We start from the raw sequence: 24,285 nt of genomic DNA on the forward strand, positions 1-24,285 counted from the left end.
CTACGAGAGATTTCCTTTGGGCCAGGGGCCCTGAGGTAAACAGAGTTAGAAAACTATAGAGCTCCCTGTGCTAACAATGGAATCCCAAGAGAGCTGTCCTGATCCCACATCTGAGCCACAGTGTTATGGTATAAGCTATGGTGGCCAAAAATGCTTTAGGTTCTATCTTTCAAAAGTGGACTTTGAACATTCAGACCCATTGCCAAAGGTACTGGGTCTTGCTGGATCAGATTACAAACTGCTCTACTGTGTTTCTGCCTACGAGCCTGGGACAGGCTAATGGTGCCCACAGGATGTCTGATACTGCCAGTTACAGGCTCTCTGGATCCTGTGTGATGGTCACTAGAGAGAATGACTTTTTTCTGCAGCTTCGATCATTAAGCTTCAGGAAGCTGGTCCTGAGGGTCTGTGGAGAGAGTCCTTAATTTAAGATGGGAAAACAAGGGGGGTCTGCTTCCTAGTGACTAAAACACTGGATGCTCACTACCCTAGGCAACCTAGAGCCCCCAACCTTCTATCCTCATTGAGAGGCAAAGTACCAGAAACAGCCCTTCCTGAGAATTTTGCTTCTCACAGGCTGTCCCATAGGATTATTTAAACTAGATTTTACTTGGATAAACTGTGGGGTTTGGTGCTTGGGACTTCTGTGAAATCAGAAGACAACAGGAGGGCCAGGCTCAGGCCACCCAAAACCTGTAGCCGCTCTACCCTTTCCGTCCACTAGGTGGTGCCAGGACCTCAAGTCTGCTCCTGTAGAATGTTCTCCGGCCTCCTTGTACGCAGGGCCTACTGGTGCTGACCATCCATCCAGAGCTGTCTACTAGGGGCCACATCTGGCCTGGCTGTTGCTGGAGCAGGAAGGGGTGATGGCACCATGATGGACACTGCAATTTCCTTCCACCTCAGCCAGACCCAGGTCTCCGTGTTGTCTTGTGGCTACTTCCCTTCAGGGTGGGGGAACGGCAGTGGTTACCATGGAAACCAAGGCCTGGAGGGACTAAGAGCAGCATTCTGCCTGTCCCTCCAGCTCACACAGTAAACTGGGTGTCAGGGAAATTACTTGGTGCTGGAAGAGGGATCAACTGTCCGCCAGAGGGCGAGGGCTATTGTTCCATCAGAGGGAAAGCCAGTGGTGAGAAGTCAGCCCCTATCCTGCAGCCCTGCACAGCCCCTAAGTCTGGGATCCTTAGGGGTGCCCTCAGAAGATCTTGAAGCCCTTCAACAGGGTCAGGGTGGGTGCCTTGCGCTTGCTCTGGGCCCGGGATGCCTTCACAGTGACCAGCTTGGCCTGGGCCACGGCAGGTATCTCCTTCAGACTGACGGTGGAAAGTGTGTTGAAGGTACAGCTGGCCAGCCCATGCCGGGCAGTGAGCGGAGCCTGGTGTGGCAGGGCCCTCTCCTCGGAGATGAACAGGGGCCGGGGCAGGGAATTCTTCTCCAGTTCCCGCCGTGCCTCCCGCACGGCCTCGTGGAAGACATGCTGCACATGCTCAAAGTCTAGGCAGGCAGAGACCTCGAAAAACAGGCACCCAAACTTGCCAGCCAAGGCTGCACCCTCTGCCTTGGTGACCTGCCTGGTGGGGAAGCAGGGCGAGGCAGGGTCAGGAGCATGCATCCAAGTGGGGCAGGCCTGGGCCTGCACTCGGCTCCCCACTCACCAGCTTGGTGAGCTGGAGTCATCTCATCAGTACAACAGGATAGTGACCTCTACCTCTCAGGGTTGTTAAAAGAATTAAGAAAGACCACTTGTATTGTGTGCCTAGTGTAGTACCTGGCACAGAGTCAGTGCTCAATGAATGATGGCTGACCTCACCAAAGCCAGAATTTAGGAACAAAGCTGTAGGCAAGGGAGAAGCTTACTGGTCAGACCCTGTTTGTGCACTGAGGAAGATGGTCATTCCCAGCCCTGCGTCTATGCCAGCATGGGTCCTTGGTCAGGAAATGAGCCACCCTCAGCCCAGGTCTGTGGGATTGACTCTAGAGAAAGGCAGTGGTTTGGACTGAAGGGTGTGACCCACAGAGGCAGGGTGGGTGAGGTGACTCAGGATACCTGTGGTCAGCAGAGCTCTCAGGGCCCATGGGGAGTTTTGCCTGCCTGTCCAGGGGAGGGGCAAGAGAGAGCAAGGGTGGCATTTCATTGCAAGGAGGAAGAAAAGGAGAGAGGGAACAGCACTCATTGTCAGCTTCGTCTTATACTCCTCTTTTGTGACGGTGGGATCGAATACTTAACTGGGGAGGTCCTGGAAGTTTTGGACCTGAAAGCCATGGGACTAAAGGTGAGAGGAAAACAACTGGCTCTTGGGTAGGTCAGATATCCAGAAGAAGGAAGGGGTAGGGGGTACCTGAGGTCTTGAGGTCAAGGTTCCATTGGCTGGATCTTGGTGATCACCCTGCACTGCTGATCACCCCATCCGCCATTCCCAAGGACAGTGGCAGAGCCCATTAGACAGGTGGGTATTGGTGGGAAGAGGTTCCTGAGCCAAAGTTAAATTGGCAGGGGGAGGGGGACTGGGAGAGGGCTAGTTGCCCAGGGGAGTATCAGACAGAGAGTAACTGGGACAAAAAGGGCCAGGGCCAGAGCATCTAGACTCCCCACCCATGGCTGATGTCCTGTCTGGAAGCTCACTGCTTCCTAAGAAACATTTTTGAAGGAATACTTGGTATTATTTGCTTTTATGATGGGCTTGAATCCACAGATTTGTCACTCTGGAGGCTTGAAACGTGAATTTTTAGAATATGCAGCACCCCGTACATGTATATATGTTTGTGAATGGGTGACACAGGTATGTAATATTATCCTCTTATTTTGTTGCAGCCTGGTGACAATTTTATCAGTGGTTCAGGAACCACTGCTCTAACCCATGTTTTACCTTCTAGCTGCAAGACAATTATGGGAGACACACCAATGGTCAGCTAGAAGTTTTACTGCTCATCAAATCTTGATCCACTAACCTCAGGACTTGATCAAAGAAGGAAATGAAGATAACTGTCATGACTTTTCTTAGGGAATTGAAACTGCTTCATTTGAGTCCCATAATCTTTGTTATTTGCTACCAAACCATTTTTAGGCAATTCCTTTGGCAAAGATCAGGATCAAAACAGTTGTCTAAATTTTTTCCTCATACTGAAGACAATTTACCACATTTCAGTCTTCTGACCCCTCTGGCAGGCACTGTGAGCTCTATAATTCCTCAAAGATCACCTTTTGGTTTTAAGATCACACAACTTCCTTCACTTCCTGAGATGAAATTTGTCTTGGTCTGAGGGCTGAATGGCCAGTAAAGGCTCCTACCGTGGCCCCTCTTCATGAGACTGTACCCCCCGTCCCGCTGCCCATCTGATTTGTTCTGCACCTAAGTCCCCTCCATGCTAATACCAGAATGGGCCTTTGAGGCTTGGGGAAGCAGGGTACCAGCCACACACAGGGAGGGACAGGTGGAAAATGGGTGGAAGGTGCCATACTTCAAAGGTGGGCTGGCCACATAGGACAAATGTCAGTGTTGAAGAAGGCCAGTGGGGTCACTCATCAAGTGTAAGCATCATGCTTTCAGGGGTCAGGCAAGCAGCTCAAATGTATAGGGAGGGTGGAGGTAAGCCATGGGGAGTGGTAAGGCCTGTGGTCAGCTGGAGAGAGCATGCCCCTCCTCAAAGCATTCCAATTCTAGGTCTTTTAAAACTCTGTGCTCGCCAAGCAAAACGCTGCTGTATTTGCTGGTAATCTGCCCTCTGGCCCAGTCTGTGACCTCTGATTCAAGTCCAACTCAGTCTAAGAGAACCTGCCCTCAGCACAGCCAACTGTGGAGTGAGCCTGGGGCCATGCTTGGGTGAGGCTAGAGCTGGCTGGACCAGAGCAGACACCTGATTACAGAAGCCAATCACAGCCTTTCTTCTCAGACCTGGAATTGGGCACTGAATAATCAACAAGCTATGGAGAGTGAGGATGGAATGTCCTAGAGACAGGCAAGAAGGGTGAGGCCGAGAAAGACCACAAAGCCCCATGAGGATGGAAGGGGTAGCATCTCTTCTAACTTTCAGGGTCCAACCCCTGTGTGGGCCAGAAGCTCCTCCCTTCCTGCCCTTGCCTGTCTGGAAGACCACTTACCCTTTAACCTAAATTTGAGGGAAGTATTCAAATTTAGCTAAACAATCCCCAATGATGACACCCAGCCTTTACAAATGAGGAAAGTGAACTCCAGAGAGGAGGACAAACTGTCTGTGCTCACCTGTACTGGGCCATGTCCAGCTTGTTGCCCAGCAAGAGGGCAGGGGAGCTGCGCTGTGTCTCCTTGGCGTGCAAAGCAAGCAGCTCCAGGTAGCTGCTGCTGTCCTCGAAACTCTGGCGGCTGTCCATGCTGTATACCACCAGGAAGGCGTGGGCCCAGTTCAGGTAGCGCTCACAGTTCCTGGGGGTATCCTGGGGTGAAGGAGGGAAGCCTCGGTGGGGGCAAAGGCCTTCACCTGAGCTGCCCACCCACCTCCCCACTCTCTGGGTCTTTGTATATTGTTCCCAACAGAGTCCTTTTTAAAGGGGCACTTGAGTGTGGATTTGGCTTGGTGTGAAAGGAGACATTGTCTTGTAAGCCTCACTCCCACCACCCAGTCAGAGACTTGGAGACCTTGGCCTCTGAGGCACAGAGCCAAGACTCTGGCATGGCTGCTACAGAGACCTGGCTATCCCTGGGCGCTGCTGGTTTTGCGTCAGGTTGATGGTGTCCCTTGGCTTTTGAGAATAACTGGTATCCAGTCCTGGCAGGGGATGGTGAGAACATAGGGAGAATGTGTGCACTGAGGGGACCTGGGCCGAAGAGGGTCTCTGTGTAAACACTTGTAAGCACCTGTCTCCATGGGTATGTGAGCATCAAGTCCCAGAAGAGAGGATCTCTGAGTTGATGCCAGCAACCATCAGGTCTCCCCAGGCCCCATCCCATCCCTTCTCACTTGGCAAACGAAGAGATTCCAGAATGGAGAGGTCAGCACCTCATTCAGGGTCACACAGCAAACTAGAGCTTAAAAAGTTTACACATTCCCATCTGAGGCATCCACTCTGGGACCAGGACTTCCCAGGAGGCTGCATGGGCTCTCAGCTCTCCAGGGGTAATGGGGGTACTGTTACCGGGTCTGCAGTATCCATAACCCTCAGGTGGACAGGCTGGTGGTCCACTGTCTCTTCGGAGCTGTAGGTGTCCTCTGCAACAGATGGTCAGCCAGGTCAGAGGCAGTGTAGGCTGCTCAGTGGGTGATTGGGTCTGAGTCCCCACCTCCCTGCGCTAGACCCTGGGGATCTATTCCGGAGCCGGCTGAGCTGGGACAACTGGGGAGGCCTTGGCTGGCACCCAAATGGAGAACACAGACAGAACCTCCCACCGAGGAGAGGCTGCTCTACCTGTCAGGGGTCAGAGCATAAGAGGTCACTCACAGAACATGCCATAGGAGTTGGGACTGTGTTCTGGGTCTGGCCACCAAGCCTACAGGATCAAGTGTGTGGCCCATGGTCTTGTTTAGCAGCAGAGACCTCTGGAGCTACACTGCCAGCCTATCCCCTCCAAACCCCAAGCTTCTGCACTCTCTTCCCTCTGACCACAAATACCTGGCCCCCAGGAAGGCCCCAAGGACAATCCTCCTGCACTCAGTGGTACAAGAGATGGGAATGGAAAAGCACACAACGTGTGTGTGTGTGTGTGTGTGTGTGTCCAGAAGTCCCAAGAAGGTTTTACAAATATTCCTCATCAAAATAACAGCAGAGGAGTCTAGCATAGTCAAACGTTTTAGGTTGGAAATGTGGAATCAAACCCAACTTCAGCTACCTTTTAGCTATGTGACTTGGCCAAGTCTTTGAAGCAGTTCTTTGAGGCTCTGTTTCCTCACTTTAAAATGAGGATAACATGATAACATTGGCTAAACAATTTTCAGATTTTACTCTGTGCCAGGCATTGTGCTAAATGCTTGTTCCTGCATTTCATAGGGCTGTGTGAGGACTAGATGGGCCCCCAGGCATGGGGCCTGGCCCATCATACATGTCTGGTAAAGGACAGGGGACTGTGATGCTCCAAAGCTGACAGGGCAGGTTCACATTCCTAACTGATACTTTTTTTTTCTTTTTCTTTTGAAATAATTTTAGACTTGTGTGGAAATTGCAAAATAGTACAGAGAGTTCCTGTGTGCCCTTCCCTCTGCTCCCCACAAGGTTAACACCTTACATAACCGTAGTAAAATGATCAAAACCAGGAAATTGATATTGGTACCATACTATGAACTAAACTACTGACTTTATTTGGATTTCATGAATTTTAACTTTCCTTCCTTCCTTCCTTCCTTCCTTTTCTTTCTTTGCATCTCACACCCTCAAACCTGAGAAAGCAGCAGATGGCCTGGCATACAAAGAGGACCTCATTGTCATATTGACATTCTTTCTATCTCCAACCTTCCCCTGTGCCACTGGCCCATGTGTGTGAGCCCACTTGGCCATCATGTTTCCCTGGGTGCCCCAAGTGACCCCAAGAAGACCCCCTGGGCAGAACTGGGGCCCTCTCTGCTTTCCTCCACCTCCCCAACCCTGGCTGAATTCACCACCACTTTTCTCTGAGGGCCACTGGCAGTCAAGCCAGGCCTGGACACATGCCAGGTCCACTAGCAGCCAGCAGGAATCACAGACAGCTCCCATCCCCAGCCTGTCTGGGGACTTGGAAAAATAGCTCCTCTTATTCAAAAAAAAAAAAAAAAAAAAAAAAATCTAATGGAAAATATGCCCCAAATGTTTGACTATATTTAGTGCAAGAAGAGCTGCCCCTAGATGCCTACATCTTGTTCAGATTTTTCTTTATTTTCCTGCCAAAGTTGTCTGATGCACCCCTTTTAGTTGTGCCACACCCCCCCTCCCCAAACAGTCACTGAGTCCTGCCCAGTCTAGGGGAAAATCTTAGCCTAGTGTTGGTCTCCTGTGGTTCCTCACAGCATAACAGCCTTTCAAAGTTACTGTTAGCACCACTAGAGAGAGATGAAACCCAGAGGAGGAGGGACCTTGCCCACTGCCACACAGCACTCCATCAGTAGAAGGAATGTGAACTCAGGCCTTCTAGACTGGGCTGCCTCCCCATGGCGCTGCCCATCATCCTCTGCTCAGGGGACCAGCTGATCGTCCAACTCTGGGCAGAGCACAGGGGAAGAGCAGAAGCTCCCAGGCCAGCTGAGGAGGAGGAACATGTAGGGGTGAGCTTGGAGAAGCCTCAGATGTCATCTTATCTGGCTTCCTCCCCCATGGCAGGGTGAGATAGGGGGTCCTTTCCAAGTCACAGTATTGTCCTGTCTTCCCATCACCAAGTCCTGCTCTCCAGAGCATTCTGGGGTCCTTAACCACATGGGTTTCATAATTCCTAGTTCTAAATAACATTCTGGGGACTTTCATGCTGAGAGAAGCTTCTTTTCCCAAACTATTTTCCCCTCATTTACAGTAATAGTCTTTTTATTTTTTTTATTTTTGTTTTTTAATTTTTTTAACGTTTATTTTTGAGACAGAGACAGAGCATGAATGGGGGAGGGTCAGAGAGAGAGGGAGACACAGAATCTGAAACAGGCTCCGGGCTCTGACCTGTCAGCACAGAGCCCGATGCGGGGCTCGAACTCACGGACCGCGAGATCATGCCCTGAGCCGAAGTCGGCCGCTTAACCAACTGAGCCACCCAGGCGCCCCAGTAATAGTCTTTTTAAAGGTGCCAAAGGAGGGGCGCCTGGGTGGGTTAGTCGGTTGAGCGTCCGACTTTGGCTCAGGTCATGATCTCTCACGGCTCGTGAGTTCGAGCCCCGCATCGGGCTCTGTGCTGGCAGCTCAGAGCCTGGAGCCTGCTTCAGATTCTATGTCTCCCTCTCTCTCTGCTCCTCCCCGGCTCGTGCTCTGTTCTCTCTCCTTCAAAAATAAATAAAAACATTTAAAAAATAATAATAATAAAGGTGCCAAAGGGAGCTCTGGTCAGAGTGCATGTAGGATGATGCTTCAGAAATGGTGCCTGCATCTTTGCTGGAGCAGGATGAGGACAAGAGAGGTGAGAAGCGGTCATTCTGCCCCGAGAAAGCCAGGCAAGGTGCTCCCCAGCTCCTCCTTGAGAGGACTCCCTCCTGGGGACCCCTGCGCTTCCTGGAGTGCTCAGCACAGGCACAGCCTTTCCACAGGCACTGATTCTCTCAGCTCCTACCAGCAATCCTAGCCACAACATTTAAAAAAATTTTTTTAATGTTTATTCAGTTTTGAGAGAGAGAGAGACACAGACTGGGCATGAGCAAGGGAGGGAGGGAGGGCCAAGAGAGAGAGGGAGACACAGAATCTGAAACAGGCTTCAGGTTCTGCACTGCCAGCACAGAACCCAACGCGAAGCTCAAACCCACAAACCATGAGATCATGACCCGAGCCAAGTCAGATGCTTAACCGACTGAGCCACCCAGGTGTACCATTCCCAGCCACAACCCTTATGCAGACAGAGTACAAGCTATTGGTCCCATCTTCCAGATGGGGAAACCAGAGCCTAGTGCCATGCAGACCTCTGGTTCCAGGCCCTCTAGAACATAAGGCCTTCCTAAGTGAAGAGGCACTGGAGTGATACTCATCTTCCTTTGTACCTGAGGTTCTCCATAGGGAAATCACTGAGCCCTCTCTGCCTCAGTTTCTTTACCTGTAAAATGGGGATAATAGTCATAGCTCTTCTTTAAAGGCTAAACCTAAAACCAAAATTCAATCTCATGTTTAAGAGTATATATGTCATGCCCAGTACTGCACTCCATGCTAGAAACGGAAATGAGTAACACAGGTTTCCATGCTTGAGAAGCTCACTTTGGGTTCAAGGAAGACCTCTGAAAAGGAGCAAGAGTTGTTTTACATGTCCTGATGGCTAACTCTCTCCTTGGTCTCCTTGGTCTTTCTCCACAGAAAGAAAGGCTCTGGTCCTAGATTCCACTGTTGCTGCAGGCAGTCATGGGATAGTGGCTGGAATGTTTAGATGCTGGGGCGGAATCCCAAGGAGGAGTGGGACTGGTCTCCCAGAATGGCTGAAGGGGAGCATCTGGTCATCTCTCCAGCTGACAGGCTCTTAGGCCGGGGAGAGAGACCTAAGCCTGGGGTGACTGACCACTGTGGAGGGCTGCCCTGCACCCCCCTCCCCCGCCCCCAGACAGTGTGACCACACATTCCACTATCAGGTCAGAACTCCAAAATTACTCAATCAGGAAGCCCAAACCACCACTGTAGTAGGCTCTGGCGAGACCCGGCAGGAAAGGTATGAATTGGGGGCAGGGACGAAGAAACTGGAGGCTAGATGCCAGATAAAATATAGGATGACCAATTAAACTTGAATTTCAGATAAACAGCTAATGTTTTTTAGCCTAAGTATTCTCCATGTAATATCTGAGCTAGGCAGGATCTGTGTTTTGAGGAACCGCCCTTGGAAATCCTCATTTTCCCTTCCCAAATACCCCCTGCTTGTATGGCTTTCCTTCCCACCTCCTCCCTGTCTTCAATTCCCCCACTGCTTCTGATTCCATGTTCTGGCCTCTCTCAACACTCCCCTGACCAGCACACAATTACATCCTGTTTCCCACCCCCATGGGCATTGACCTCTGCTAATCAAGAAGGCTCCCCTCAGGAGGCGCCTGGGTGGCTCAGTTGGCTAAGCTTCCAACTCTTGATTTCAGCTCAGGTCACGATCTCACGGTTTGTGAGTTCAAGCTCTGCGTCCAGCTTTGCGCTGACAGCATGGAGCCTGCTTGGGATTCTCTCTCCTTCTCTCTCTGCTCCTCCCCTGCTTGCTCTCTCTCCCAAAATAAATAAACATTAAAAGAAAAAGACCCCTCAGATCTGCTGTGTGACCTTGGCCCAGAAGCCTCAGCTCCCTGGGCCTAATTCTTCCACCGTTCCACTGAGGGGCTGTGTCATAGCGCAGGTAGTCAAACCAAGCTTTGAGAAAACAAATCCCTTAGGGACTATCAGTGAGTCACCTGCCCTGTACTCTTGACTTAACCATGGGACCCCCTCTGCTTTCTCTTTGACATCTTGGGGTTCTATTTAAGATCACCTTGGAAGAAGGGATTCTGCTACTTAGGGAAAAAATTCTAGAACCCAATAGACTAAATAGCCTTGAGGTCCCTTCCTGCTCTGACACTGGGATTCAATATTCCAGTGTGAACTGAGGGCACCAAGGGGCTAAGGGGCTCTTTCCTTCAGGTGTTACAGCACATTCCCTCAGAGCCCTGCTGCACACCCTGCTGTACTGCGGTTTCCAGTCTGTGCCCAATATCCCTGGGATTCCCTGGAGAGCCCTCAGGGTCCCACAAATGCTTCATTTCATTCTTATCAGTGGAATGAGTGAAAAAGAATCCAAGACTGCAACCCCCCATTTTCAAAAGGCTAAGAGTATCCAGACACACCATTTTTTTCAGTGAACAGTTTACAAAAAACAAATGTTATAAATGTAAACATTAAGGAAAAGGGCAGGAAAAACGAGTATGCATTGTGCCTACTGTGAGTCAAATACTAGGCTAACATGTGTCATTTCTTTAATCCTCACAGTTATTTTCTGAGATAGGCATCTTTATGCCCACTTTTCAGATGAGGAAACAGAAGCTCAGAGAGATTAGGTGACTGCTTCAAGGCTGTACAGCCAGTAAATGGCAGAGCTAGGGTTCAAACTTAGCTCTGACTGATACCAGAGCATCCTTTTTTCCAATATACCATGATATGGCTATAAAACAAGATGAGTTTTCTTGTGTGGTTCAAAAATGGGTCAGCAACCAGTAGCACTAGATAGTTTCTCAAATGCTTTGTCCAGCTTTTCTGGAAAAGTATACTGAGTGGCCATCTTGAAGACCAACACTTAATGGTTGCAGACGTTCTGTTATGTTTGATTTTTTTTTTTTTGTAAGTCTCAACATACCTCATAATTTAGGACAAATCAGCCTATCTCAGTTTTCCTAATTAAGCCAACCCCCAAATTGTCTGGGGTGGGCTGTGGAAGGATGTATTTCTGGCATGTAAAACATTTTGTCCCACGGGCTGAGTCATCCTGGGTGGTTCCTCCCCTCTGCCCCCAGATGTTCAATCCTGGTCAGGCCTGGGCCCACCACAGTGTAGGTGGGTGCATGGGGGCAGGGGTAGGGGGGATCCAAGTGGGACACAGTAGGAGGATGGGGAGGAGTGGTTCCTTACCCAAATTGGGGTCATATTCGCTGATAAACCTCCTGGTCAGAAACTTCACGGTCAGAGCTGCAGGAAACAGAAAGAAGCTGGCTCAGTCATCCCCTGCTGTCTTTGGCTGCTGGTTCCCAGAGGTTGCCCCTCTCATTTTAGGGAGGACTTATCTAGCCTCTGTGACTCCTGGCTGACACTAAGCTCAGCTCTTTGGGGGAATGGGTCTAGGAGCCGGGGAGTTGGTTCAAGAAGCTCAGAAGAAACCAGAAATATAAGGAACCATGTCCCCCTAGTTGCATCCTGGCCTTTTTTTTTTTTATGGCAAGAAAAACCATGAGAGGCAAGCCTAACAGGTGTTTTTAAAGACTCAAACTGAGGGGTCCAGGACCCACTCAACCAGTTACCTAGACATCCCCCACCCTGGTCAAGTCATGAAAATTCTGAAATATGGGACTTTTATTCCAGTTTTGGCTATACACCAAAGACTAAGAGCTCAGTTGATCAGTCTGTGATCCCCAGGGTGAGTATGAACACCCATGTCTCAAGTAAACACATTCTAGCCCTTGGTCCTCTATATCTCAAGTCTTAGCTCCAACTAGGGCCTCCACACTCATCATGGATGCCCCAAAGAATGGAAAACCTAAAATGAAGTTCTCCCCAAGTGTACTTCATTAATAGAACTTTGATTTTGTTCAGAATTTAGTGACATAAAGCCCCAGGGCCAGCCAACTATTGTGCCAGACTCTTAAAAAGAAATGTGAGATTTTAAAGAAAATCCTTAAAATTCTTTCCCAAGATTCCTTACAGTGTCATTCTGCAAACTAATACCCAGGGAATACACATACTTTAAAATTTAAATTCCTTCATTCATGTAGTCACTGGCTAAACTATACCAAAGACAGAACTACAATTTGATTTTCAAAGGGAAAAGGGCAAATCTTTTCTGTAGGAAAACATGATTCAGAGTCCCCTCTCTGAGTCAGGGGGCTGGTTTCAAAAGTGGAGAGTAGGATCCCAGCGAGTCTCAAAGAACACTCTGGGGAAAGAAACTCATAGCTGAGCCCTTGTTGGCCAGTCGCTAATGGCTGTAACTGGAAAACAGCCCTCCCACCTTTAGCTGCCTGGGACTGTGAAGTGGCAGGACGGAGGAACGAAACTTTTTTCTGGGTCTCTGCCTACGGGGACACCCATCCACCTGGGCTTCACTTGGGTGAGAGCTGCCAGGAGTGGTTAAGCCAGAGTTCGGTGTTGGCAGAAATGATCTCAGTGGCAACCCAAAATCTAGGTTCATCAAGAACAAGGCCCAGACACCTGGGATGGTAGTCTAAGGGGTTTCCAGAAAGTCAAGACAGGGGTCTACCTTGAAAATTACGTTTGATAAGAATGCACACTTTGTTCCAGAATCCATTGAATTGGGGTGGCCCCTCCCTGGAAAATCCCAATAGCCAGTGACCTCTACCACCTCCCTTCATCCCCAGACTAAATTGAAGAATAGCAAAGCTGTAACTAAGCTCCTAGGGGCCTGAGCTAGAGATCATGTCCTTGCAGTGCTAGTCACCAGGGCCGACTGCTCGCCCCAGGGAGAGGAGATGGAAAGCAGTGAACAGCAAGGGAGAGATCAGCAGAGGACCGTGAGACACAGATACAGGCAGAGAGGAAAGACAACTGGTGTCCGAGACACAAAGGGAAAGACAGGCAAGGAACAGAAGGCAGATGAGAGATGGAGGAGCTGAGAACATAGTAGAGAAACAAGCAACAGAAAAACTGAGGCAAAGAAGAAAATCGCGGTGTCTCACTCAACCCACCTGGGCGCAGGAAGCCCCAAAGCCAGTGGGAGACAAGTCCACAGCGTCCACACCTGCTCCCCGTCTCTCGGGTCTTCCCCTAACTCCTTATCTTCCGCCCCGCTACCCAACTCACCGGACTTGCCAGCCCCGCGGCGTCCCAGAATGGCCAGGTTGACCTCGAGGGGCGCGCTCTGCGACCCGCTGCCCACGCGGGGTTTCCCGAACACCGAGGACATGGCGACCCTGCTGAGAAGGTCACAAGTCCTCTGCCGAAGGGCCCCGAGCCGCGTGCCCGCCTGTTGGGGCCCTAGGGAGCTAGTCGCCGGCTCCTTTCACACTCGCGGGCTCAGGCCCGTCGATGTCCGCGCCGGGCCCGGCGTCGAGAGCGGAGAGGGTTGCGTTCCCGCGGCCCGGCCCAGCCGGGCGGGAGGAGGGGCCGTGGAGGCTGGCGGGCGGGGCCGCCCGGAGAGCCGCCAAACTCCTTGTAAGGGCTGCGGGAGCCCCCCGCTGGGAGGGAGCTCTGGCCGGCCGTACAGCCCACAGCAAGGCTCCGCCTGGAAGACAGCGCTGTCGCCACTTGGAGCTCCCCCGGACCCTGCAGGCAAGGCCCAGGACCGGAGAGAGAGAGGCTGGGGTAGGCGGAGTGAGGGGAAGGATGTTTTCAGCCTAGTCTGAACCTCCGTGCAATCTCTTTCCACCTGCAAAAAAATCCACTCCTTCCTTTGTTCTACGCAGCTGGCCCCGCCTCCTCCTCCGGGAAGCCTGCCCGGTTCAATTCCCAGCCTTGCCCTTTTCTCTAGGTCACAGTCACAGCCAGCTCAGCCTTGGCACACAACTCCCCCAACTACATTACCCTGCCCTTCGGTGTGGGGACTCTCAGGCATCACTGCAAACTCCAGGCAGAACCCTGACTCCTGAGAAGGGGAAGAAACTTCTTTACTAACATTTCATGGTCAATATGTATCCAGCTTCAAGAAACCTAACCCATCCTGGATTACTATTTTCTCCCTGATGGGAGTTAATGAGTTGCATGTGTTTGTGGCCTAGTGTGTAAACGGAGCATTTTACTTATCCTAAAACCTGGCACCCTCTCATGCCTATAATGATTCCAGGATTGATGGATGAGCCTGATAGGGGTCACCTGACATTTCTTTTGAGACCCAGGATAAATCTGATCATGATGGAGACAGAGCAAAGGGCCTACATAGGGAATCTAATGCCAGCTCTTTCACTAGGTGACCTTGGGCAAGTCACCTCACTTCTATGAGCATTGGTGTCCCCATCTATATACTAAAGAAAGGGGAAAATAAATCCAAAATCCCATTATATGATTCAAGCCTGAGAGTGACAGCATCAGCCCTCCGTTCTAGGTCTGAGGACTTTCTAGAACCAGGTGGAGCCTCTCTTTTGAAATATACTCCAGGCTAGAGTGGGAAAGGGCATAGGAGTCTGAGACCTCTCACTGCAGCCCTTCTCCCTCCAACCCCACATCCCCAATTCCCTCTCTTTCCCCCAGTTAATCTACCCACCCATGTGAAAAAGAAATGGAAAGCCAGATCAGAAGGCAGTCTGGGGTCAGAGCCTGATGGTAATAACTTCTCAACCAGGAAGGAAAATTCTTTCCCAGAATAGGACATGAATACTGACTCAGCCTAATTGTATTTGTAGGAGATAATGGTAAACCAGCTGTGTTAAGACTGAAAGGTGTTGGGAAAAATTTGTTTAGATTACACCCTCGGGCCAAATTCACGCACAGAGCTAATGCCCAAGGGTTTTCCTTTGAGTTGTAGGTGGAGAAAAAGTGGGAGCCAAGTTCCAGCCACTTCCCTGGGCTGGCCCCAGTCTTGAGAGGACAGACTGGTTCTGAAGGGGTCTATGGGAAGAGAACCAAGCTCATTGGCGAACTGCTGGAGGGTAAGCTGTGGACCCCTGCAGATCCAACTGGGTGTAAACCTGGGCTCTGTTAGGTCCCTGCCTGTGATGCTGGGCAAGTTACTTTCCTTTAAAATGCAGACCAACCAGTAGATGGGCACTGTAAGGAGGCAGGTTCCAGGTTGGTGTGTGAATGCTAACCATCTGAGCTGTAGTTAGAAGGGGCTGTCTTTAGAGGAAGTGAGCCCCCCAATATTGAAGGCAACCAAGGGGGTGACCACTTCCAGGAGGTGTTGTAAGGAGACTCCATCATGACTTGCAAGATGGGATGAGATGACCCTTAACTTTCATCTAGGTCAGAGACTATTTGAACAAGTTGCCAGCTGGTTACTCAGCCCTCAGCTGTGACTGCTAAGTGCCCAAAGTGTGCCTCTGGTATGAGGCTTGGGAATAAAAGTGCCAGCCTCACAACTGCAACCAGCCCCTTTCCCCATCCTCAGTCTCCTCATCTGTAGGCTGCTTGTCCACCCAGAAGTGCCAGTTGCACTTCTGGACTGGAAAGGCCTTTGGAATGAGCCATTTACTGTCAGACCATGGAATCAACTACTTTGCCCTCCTGGGCTTCAGTTTCTCATCTTTAAAATAGGGATAATATTAAGGATTAGATGAGATAACATGAAAGTGTCCCAACCCAGAGCTTAGCCCATGGCCCACAAAAGCAAAAGATAGTTTTCTCCACTCCCCCGACATGAATAGCACATACTTCTCACCCATCTACCAAGAAGCCACAACTGTTTAGCAAACAGAAGTTCGGACACTGGAAGTCAAGAGACAGGTTATTCTGCCAGGGCAAAGTAGCCCGACCCTCCTTATCCCCTACACCCAATCTTTGAGGCTCCTATAAGGGGCCCTCAAGTGCTCAAAATGACCCTGCCCAGCAGTGGACCTGGAGCATGTATTCGATAGATGTCTCTGGAGAGAATGAGTAGGACACGTACAGGTCTAGACAGGTAAGGCCTGTGAAGATTTCCAGATGCCAGGTCCTACCCTTGCCACCCACCTCCCAGGAGCCATTCCACATAAAACTAAGCTTTTGGGACCCCTTTGTGACGTCACTGTATTCCCTGGAAGCACAATATGACAAACACTTCTGTGGTCGTTCAGTGATAAATTCAGATGTCAAAGCTAAACAGAACCTTAGAAGTCAGATCCAAGCTCCATTTCACAGATGAAGAACTAAGGCCCAGAGAGATTGGGTAGCTTTTGCAAGTCAGTGGTGGTACTGGCATTAGAACCTGGCAAGAATCCTGCCTCCTAGTCCACTGCTCTTCCTCAGGCCCAGGCAAGCGCTTCGCTACCCTGTGTGCAGAAACACTGCCATGGGTGGCAAGGTCAGGGGTCCACCATCAGGCTCAGGGCATCTTGTGGCTATGTCTCCTTTATGAGACTGCAGGCACTTTGGGGAATGGGGTTGTCTCTTCCATCACACTGGGGACTCCCACTTGGTTTAGGGCCCAGGAGTCCACTTAACAGACCTGGTGCCAGGTATTGTGGATAGAGAGATGAACAAGGCTAGGTGAGTGCTCTAGAAAGGCTCAGAGTCTGACACAGACAGATTCCCCCTTTCCTTGCCCCCACCCTGAACCTCACACAGTATGGGGGTGCAAAGTGGAGAGAGAGGTTGGTGTGAGGTCGGGCAGGGCCTGGGAACTCTGTGGGCTGCCTACAGCCAGGATAGTTCCTCGTCCTCTCCGAGTCCCAGAGGGATGCTCACTGTCTGGTAGAGGAAACTCTCACCAGCTGCAGACAACACCCCACTGGGGCCTTGGGAGGAGGGCCAAATGGCTGATCCTCAGGCCAGTCTTAGAGCCATGAACCCCCCCCTTGGGTGACCCCCTCCCCACTGCCTGGCTGCTGAAGCCAGAGCTGGGTGTGTACACAGTGCCCCAACCCACTGAAGCCAGAGCAGGACTAGTGAAAAACTGGGACTGGGAGCCAGCTTCAGCCAGGAAGAGTTGCTCTCCTTCCACTCCTCTCAGGAGAGGGCCAGCCAGTGTCTCTATCTGCCAGTTACCAGGTGCCTGGAATAGGCCATTTGGGAGAACTGTGTCCCCCTGTCCCTTAGGTTGGGCCTGGCAGGAGGCAGCTGTTTCCCTCCTCTAAGAAAAGGCTAGTACTGGGCTGGAGCCTGGGGTCAGTGGACAGGGTTCAACCCTGTCCCACATCTTCGTTCATAACAAGGAAAAGCCCAAGCCATCTACAGGCCTTCCTCTCCTCATCTGTGAAATGGGAACAGTTGGATACCTTCTCCCCACCCCTGAGGCCACCAGCAAGGACAGAATCAGGACTGGGCACCGCCGAGTCCACTTTCCTCCAGGAGGGCGACTGTCAGGCTTTCAGCCAATGTCTGGCTTCAGGGAAGGAGGGAGGCTGGCAGAAGGCCTGGGATAGTATTTGTGAGGACTCCTGCCCACCCCCTCTATCTCCTCCTACTCTTCCTGTCTGGTCCCTGGGGCAGAGCGTCCTGGATATTTCTGGCTGCCTCCTCCAGGCCTTTGGCTTCCCAGGCTCACACAAGTGGTCCCCATATCCCTGCCCTGCTTTGATTGAGTGAACTGGGTGGGAGTTCCCTGGCAGAAGAGGCACATTTGCATTGGTCTGCAGATTCATACGTGAGGATCTGTGCATGTGTGTGTGTCCTAGCGGTGAGAGAAGTTCCCCTGCCCCCTCCCAACTGTGGCTTTGTCACTGTGAGCCACTCCATCTTCCTAAAGAAAGCCTGGAATTGAACATGTCCTGAATGGCAGATACCATCCTACACAGGTCTGGGCCTCAGTTTCCCCACCTGTAAAGTAAGGTGGCAGAAGAAAATAGTCTCTAAGCTCTCTTCCACCTGACATTTTGGAACCCAAAGTCTTAGCTGGTCACTCAAGGAAGTTTCTTGCAGTGGGGAAAATGCCCTGCAGTCAGCAGCAGGAGGCTTAGGGCTGTCTGCTCCAAGCTACAGGACCCAGGCCAATTCCCTTTTTGGTCCTCCACTGTAAATGAAGGGGTTAAACCATAGGAGCCTGAAGTTTCTTCCAATTGTGACCTCCTGTCAAGAGGTGAATACCCAGCATTTGTAGCACAGAAAGGCAGCAGAGCACAGTAGTCAGGGGAACACTCTCTATGGTCAGATTGTTTGCAAGCCAGTCCTAGCTCTGCCACTCTCTTGCCATGTGACCTTGGGCATGTGACTAAACTCTTGGTGCCATAGTCTCTTCATCCATGAAATAGAGACTCATAGTGTTTCTGTGAGCAATACATGGATAACATCTATTAAATGAGGAAAAATGAGAGTATCTATTCATAGGATTACTGCAGGAATGACAGGAGTCGAATGGCTTACCAAAGTGCCTGATATACCATGCAAATTAAGTGTTAACTATTATTATTTCAAGAACCCTTCCCCTTCCCATCTATATACTTATGATCCTCTCATCAGCCCCACTTACCTTTTCCCAAGGTCCAGAGCTACACAGCAACGGAGGGACGAGTGGGGAGCAGACATCAGCTTCCCATTCCTAGCTCAAGTCAAGTACTTCTACATTCAGAGGTTTGAAGGACGCTCACCTGCTACCCTCCCATTTTTTACAGAGAATGAAATCAAGGCTGAAAAGGAGACTGAACCAGCCCAGAGCCAGGGGCAGAGGTTCAGGCTAAATTAGAACCTGCTCCCGACCCCAGTCCGGTCCACTCTATTTGCTTTATCTCTGCTGCCTCTCCCTCCAGCGTCCAAGAAACTTAGCTACCCACCAACCCAGTGGGGTGGGCTAGATGTTAATCCTGTCCTTGCTTCTTCCCAGATGAATGGCCTTGAACAAGTCATGTAAATTCTCTCAGCCTCATTTTAAACATCTTACAGATATTATCCCAATTGGTACACTCTGAGGAAACAAGGCCGAGTTGGGGTACTTGCACAGGAGCATACAGTCGCTTTAGCACAGGTTAAAAGGGGGTATCTTCGTAAGCAGCTCTCACAGTGCCCCGCATGCATTAGGTGCTCCATATGTGGTCACTATTGTTTCTATTTCCCACACGGAAGTGAGTGACCCTGCATGACTCCCAGATGCCCTCCGGCCAGCAGCCATCCAGCCTGCCGGCCACCACATCACATGAGCCATACTATCTTTAGCCAGGGAGATATTTATATCCCCCGGGAAGTTTTTTTCCGCTCTGGGGGAGCCCCAGAGTCGGTGGTGGCCGCTGAATCCAGGCCCCCGCGGCGGCCCCCAGCCAGACCCGCTCGCCATGCCGCGGGCCCCAGAGGCCCCCCCGGTGCAAGTGTGGGTGGGCGGCCAGCTCTTCCAGGCCGAGCGGGCCCTGCTAGTGGAGCACTGCGGCTTCTTCCGTGGCCTTTTCCGCTCCGGCATGCGGGAGACGCGCGCGGCCGAGGTGCGCCTGGGCGCGCTGAGCGCTGGCGGCTTCCACACCATGCTGCAAGTGCTGCGCGGCGAGCGGCCGGCGCTGGCGGCCGCCGACGAGCTGCTGCAGGCCGTGGAGTGCGCCGCCTTCCTGCAGGCGCCAGCGCTGGCGCGCTTCCTGGAGCACAGCCTCACGTCGGACAACTGCGCGCTGCTGTGCGACGCGGCCGCCGTCTTCGGCCTGCACGACGTATTCCACAGCGCCGCGCTCTTCATCCGCGACAGCGCGCACGACCTGGCGGCCGAACTGGCGCTGCCCGAGGCGCGCGCCTACGTAGCGGCGCTGCGGCCCAGCAGCTACGTGGCCGTGAGCACGCACACGCCGGCGCCCGGCTTCCTGGAGGACGCGTCGCGCACGCTGTGCTACCTAGACGAGGAGGAAGACGCGTGGCGCACGCTGGCCGCGCTGCCCCTGGAGGCCAGCACGCTGCTGGCGGGTGTGGCCACGCTGGGCAACAAGCTGTATATCGTGGGTGGCGTGAGGGGCGCCAGCAAGGAGGTGGTGGAACTGGGCTTCTGCTATGACCCGGCCAGCGGCACGTGGCGCGAATTCCCCAGCCCGCACCAGCCGCGCTACGACACGGCGCTGGCTGGCTTCGACGGCCGCCTCTACGCCATAGGCGGCGAGTTCCAGAGGATGCCCATGAGCTCTGTGGAGCGCTACGACCCCGCTGCGGGTTGCTGGAGCTTCGTAGCCGACCTGCCGCAGCCGGCTGCCGGCGTGCCCTGCGCCCAGGCGTGTGGCCGCCTCTTTGTGTGTCTATGGAGGCCGGCTGACACCACGGCCATAGTAGAGTACACTGTGCGGGCCGACACGTGGCTGCCGGTGGCCGAGCTGCGGCGCCCGCAGAGCTACGGCCACTGCATGGTGGCCCACCGCGACAGCCTCTATGTGGTGCGCAATGGACCTTCCGACGACTTCCTACACTGCGCCATCGACTGCTTCAACTTGGCCACGGGCCAGTGGACGGCGCTGCCTGGCCAGTTTGTCAACAGCAAGGGAGCTCTCTTCACAGCGGTGGTGCGCGGCGATACAGTCTATACGGTCAACCGCATGTTTACGCTGCTCTATGCCATCGAGGGTGGCACCTGGAGGTTGCTCAGGGAGAAGGCCGGTTTCCCAAGGCCCGGCTCCTTGCAGACCTTTCTTCTTAGACTGCCTCCTGGCGCCCCGGGGCCTGTGGCCTCCACGACACCAGAACTGTGACCCTGGGCTGGTCTTAGGAGGGGATATCCCGGAGTCTTCGCTGAGCCATGGCAGAGTCTATAAAGCCGGCCTTTGGAGCTGTGTGGAACTTCGGTCTCCCTGGTTGAGACATCCAGGTCTTGGGCATTCTGGTGATATGAACATGTCCAAGAAATTCAAAGAGTAAGGGCGACGCCAGGGTCTGAGCCCTCAAATTACTTGGGCTCTGCTGAGAGATGGTGGGTCACAATGCCAGTGAGGGGGTAGGATTTCAGTAATTCAGGCTTGTATGTGAATGGGCCAATAATTGAGAATGGCTAGGAGTGAGTTAGGTGATGTTAATCGAACTGCCAGTCAGTAGGCAAAAATCAGGCACCTATTGTGTGCCCAGCACAGTGTTAGGCTTAATGTAGCTGTAGTTGCCAGAGGGGTCCACAAAGCCCTAGAGTCTAATCCAAGACAACAAAAGGTTTACACACACTTGTCTTGATCCACGAGGGCTAAAGGCAACAGGCAAAACAAAAACCCTCACAATGGAATAAAACAAAATATTGAAGAAATCCGGGCAAAGGGAAAATACGGAGAGGAAAGATATGTAACTGCAGGAAGGAGGATCGTATACAAAGTGTATGGAGAAGACAGGCAGGATAATTAGCTGCTGCAGGGGAGGCTCAGAAGGTGCAGACAGCTCAGAAGAGGAGATGGGGGAAAGCTGGGGCAGGTGGCAAGAGGCTCTGAGAGCCCAGCCTTTAAGGTGGAACAGCTATAGATGGAGGCATTTGGGGAGGAGGCAAGGCTAGGATGGCTTGCAGAGACAATAACTGAGTTAAACCTGAAGTGAGATGGGGAGCGGGGGTAGGGTTCCCCACACCCCCTTACAGGATGTGGACTGGCAGGGGAGAGCTCATTTGCAAGCCCCTTGCCCACTTACTTATTTACCATCACCCTTTGGGCAGTGGATTATTAACTTCCATGACTGTAGGTTACTCAAGGTAGGAGCCCAGTCCTGGCCGGGTCTCACTGTCACATCTCCCTCAGTTGTATCCCTCCTCCACCCTCTGCAGGTTCATTCTCCTCTAGCCTCTGCTCCTGCCATTCTCTGGGCCTGGAATGCCTCTCCACCCCTCACCCTTCTTTTGGCTCTGTACCCACCTCCTCTGTGCAGGGTTGGCTGTTCCTGACCTTGGCTACCTGCATTGCTCATTGGACCCCTTACTGACATCATTCTATGTGTGAAGCCATGCACGTGTGCAGATGGCAAGCGCAGAGATCCTATTGTCCTGTCAACTGACCTGAGCACTTTTCCACCTACAGAATCAAATAATGAGGTCCTGAAAGAACCTCAGGCTGTAGAGGCTGTACTCCTTAGGAACCTGGTGTTGGATGAGGACTCTTGTGCCTTCTTTAGAATATTCCTACCCTGATGTCTGGTCAGATGTCCTCCAGCTTCTCCATGCCCTTGGGCAGACTTCTTTGGGTGTCCCGAATGGTCTCCATCCTCTTGGACCTGAGACCCATAGGAGATCCTAACCTCATCACAAGCCTAGAATGCAGCGTCAGCATGGAGCCTAGCATTAGGGCTGCTCTAGCTGCCTTTTTCCCTGACCTATGTCCCAGGCCCTGGAGAATGCTGCCCTCAGAAGCCCAGGACCTGCTTGCCCTGGAATAGCCTAATCTGATGAATCACATCAATAAATCCTGATTTTTGCATCCTGTGAATAACACGCAAAGTACTTTCACATCCGTCTTCCCTCTCCAGTCCTACCTCATTGTGGGAGTTGGATACCTTCTCTCACTTTTTGATTCTGTCAAAGTATAATTTTTATCACATGTCAGAGGTTTATTTAACCCATTAACAAGAGAACCAAAAGAGTGGTTCAGAAGACCACTTGAGATTTGTGTCTTTAGTTGGAAAAGACATATTGAAGTACCTTTGCTACAATAAGAGGTGAAGCTGGTTAGTGTCTTCCAGGGCAATAAAACTGTAACTTTGGTGGTTCTGTACTGGACTTCACATACATGCATATACCTGTTTATACATGCAGCTACTAGTTAGCACGTAGCTTTGCAAAGTCAGGACTCTAATCAATAGTAAATTGTAAAACAGAGGTATTTAATTTTTCCCGAGACAATTAAATAATGCTTAACTGTTCAACTCTGCCCCACAATGACATTGAAAAGATACATAGTCCTTTTGTCTATTTCTCTCTTTTTTTTTTAATGTTTATTTTTGAGAAAGAGAGCATGAGCAGTGGTGAGGAGAGAGAGAGGGAGAGAAAATTGCAAGCAGGCTCCACCCTGTCAGCACAGAGCCCAATGTGGGCTCAAACCCACAAACCATGAGATCATGACCTGAATTGAAATCAAGAGTAGGATGCTTAACTGGCTGAGCCATCCAGGTGCCCCTACCTATTCCTAAGTTATGGATAATTTCTCTTAACAGTTTAGAGCACTCTCCTTACTCCTCCCGACCAGTGCTGAACACCCTGAGATTTGCCATCTTGAGATCCATCAGCTCACCTGTCCTCTCAAACCACAGAGCTTTGTGTTTGTCAGCTTTTGCAGCTCGCTGTGTGAACCTGTCCACAGGGTGGGGTGGTATTCCTGGGGTGGTGGTATTCCTTGGTTCAGAGCAGCCCTTTCTGAGATGTCTTTTGTGCATGATAATGGCAGTGTTCACAGTGAGCTTTCCTACAGTTGATTTAAGCTCTGTAAGAATTTTAAGTGGTACACAGCTTGGCAAAACCCCTACTCTTGAAGATTAAAAAAAAAAATCAAACACTCAAAGGTCACGTGATTAGAAGAGGCACAACTAGGAAGTAGCAGAGCCCAGCTTTGAACCCAAGGCCACATGTTTGTTGTCTGTAGCTGCTTCCCTCCTTCATGGACATTCTGAGATGGACAAAGTGTTTCTGCCAGTCTCCTTAGCACTCCTCTCCCTGTTACCCTTCTCTCTGCACCACCTCTTATTGGGATTTACCTGCTCCTCTAAATGCCCTTTCCCTCTGCCTGTCATAGGAAAATTAACTTTCCTGGGTTATCTTGCCTTAGGATCTAGCTGGTATTCTAAGAGCCTGCTTCCTGAGGGTGCTAATGACTTGTTAAGGCTCTGAGGGCTGTTTGCACTTTCACAGATTGTCCCTCCCTTTCACAAGGTGTGGAGAGGTTTTCATAATGCAGGCCCCCTTCTCTGACCTTATAGGTCAGGCTCTGTCGTTCCTCCCACCACCCACTGCAAGGGTGCTCACCATGTCTGTGTGCAGGTGAGCAAACCACCTGAAAGCTCAAATGAGTCACCCAAAGTCACACAGCCAGTCAAGTGGAAGAGCAAGGACTTGGGATTCTCAGCCTCTTATACCCTGGCACCTAGACTTGACCACATGTGAAGGTGTTTGGGAGGCCAAACCAGGTACAGGTGGGCAAATACACATAGACACCTAGGGGTAACTAAACCCAGATGGCAGGGTTTAAAAAAATCTCTCTGTCCCAGCTTGGAAACCCACTCTTGAGAAGTCTGTCCTCCCAGAGAGATCTGCGCGCACGCACACACACACACACACACACACACACACACACACCCGAGCTTAATGCAGTAAGGGGCATTTTCCTGAGCCTCCATGACAGCCCTGCAGCCCAATTCTTTGGATCTTTCTCCAATCCGCCACACACTTTCTCCTTGACCCAGACTCTGGAAGCCTTGCACTCCAAGCTTTCCTTTCCCTGGAAACTATCCTGTTTTGGTTATATAGCCTGCCTCACAGAGGCAGAAGGAGAAGCCGGAACTTCCCACCCTCCACCCAGGGCCTGCTT

At 51.4% G+C, this 24,285-nt stretch overlaps 2 protein-coding genes across 3 annotated transcripts; one reads left to right on the top strand and one right to left on the bottom strand.

Moving 5' to 3' along the window:
* Positions 1-849: 849 nt before the first annotated feature.
* On the bottom strand, positions 850-13,664 carry RASL12 (RAS like family 12). 2 transcript variants are annotated; one of them, XM_049611788.1, is made up of 5 exons: positions 13,088-13,664; positions 11,186-11,242; positions 5,114-5,187; positions 4,224-4,414; positions 850-1,574 (listed from the first exon to the last, which is right to left on the bottom strand). In XM_049611788.1, exons 1-5 carry the CDS (start codon positions 13,188-13,190, stop codon positions 1,199-1,201), a joined length of 801 nt encoding a protein of 266 aa, XP_049467745.1. In that variant the 5' UTR covers positions 13,191-13,664; the 3' UTR covers positions 850-1,198. The 2 variants fall into 2 exon arrangements, with proteins under 2 accessions (XP_049467745.1, XP_049467746.1); XM_049611789.1 differs by lacking the exon at positions 13,088-13,664 and having other exon boundaries at positions 860-1,574; positions 4,836-5,187; positions 11,186-11,212.
* Positions 13,665-18,996: 5,332 nt separating this feature from the next.
* KBTBD13 (kelch repeat and BTB domain containing 13) lies at positions 18,997-20,573 on the top strand. Its single transcript, XM_049611776.1, has one exon. The coding sequence runs from the start codon at positions 19,117-19,119 to the stop codon at positions 20,494-20,496; it is 1,380 nt and encodes a 459-aa protein (XP_049467733.1). The 5' UTR covers positions 18,997-19,116; the 3' UTR covers positions 20,497-20,573.
* Positions 20,574-24,285: the final 3,712 nt, after the last annotated feature.

This window comes from Panthera uncia (assembly GCF_023721935.1).
Source record: "Panthera uncia isolate 11264 chromosome B3 unlocalized genomic scaffold, Puncia_PCG_1.0 HiC_scaffold_1, whole genome shotgun sequence".
In the NCBI taxonomy this organism is placed as follows: domain Eukaryota; kingdom Metazoa; phylum Chordata; class Mammalia; order Carnivora; family Felidae; genus Panthera; species Panthera uncia.

Excerpts from the sequence above, each read along its gene's own strand:
- RASL12 (XM_049611788.1), bottom strand. The coding sequence starts at position 13,190 with ATGTCCTCGGTGTTCGGGAAACCCCGCGTGGGCAGCGGGTCGCAGAGC. Across the intron at positions 4,415-5,113 it reads TTATGGATACTGCAGACCCG|GATACCCCCAGGAACTGTGA; the intron begins GTAACAGTACCC and ends CCTTCACCCCAG. Across the intron at positions 1,575-4,223 it reads CTGGACATGGCCCAGTACAG|GCAGGTCACCAAGGCAGAGG; the intron begins GTGAGCACAGAC and ends CTTCCCCACCAG.
- KBTBD13 (XM_049611776.1), top strand. The coding sequence starts at position 19,117 with ATGCCGCGGGCCCCAGAGGCCCCCCCGGTGCAAGTGTGGGTGGGCGGC.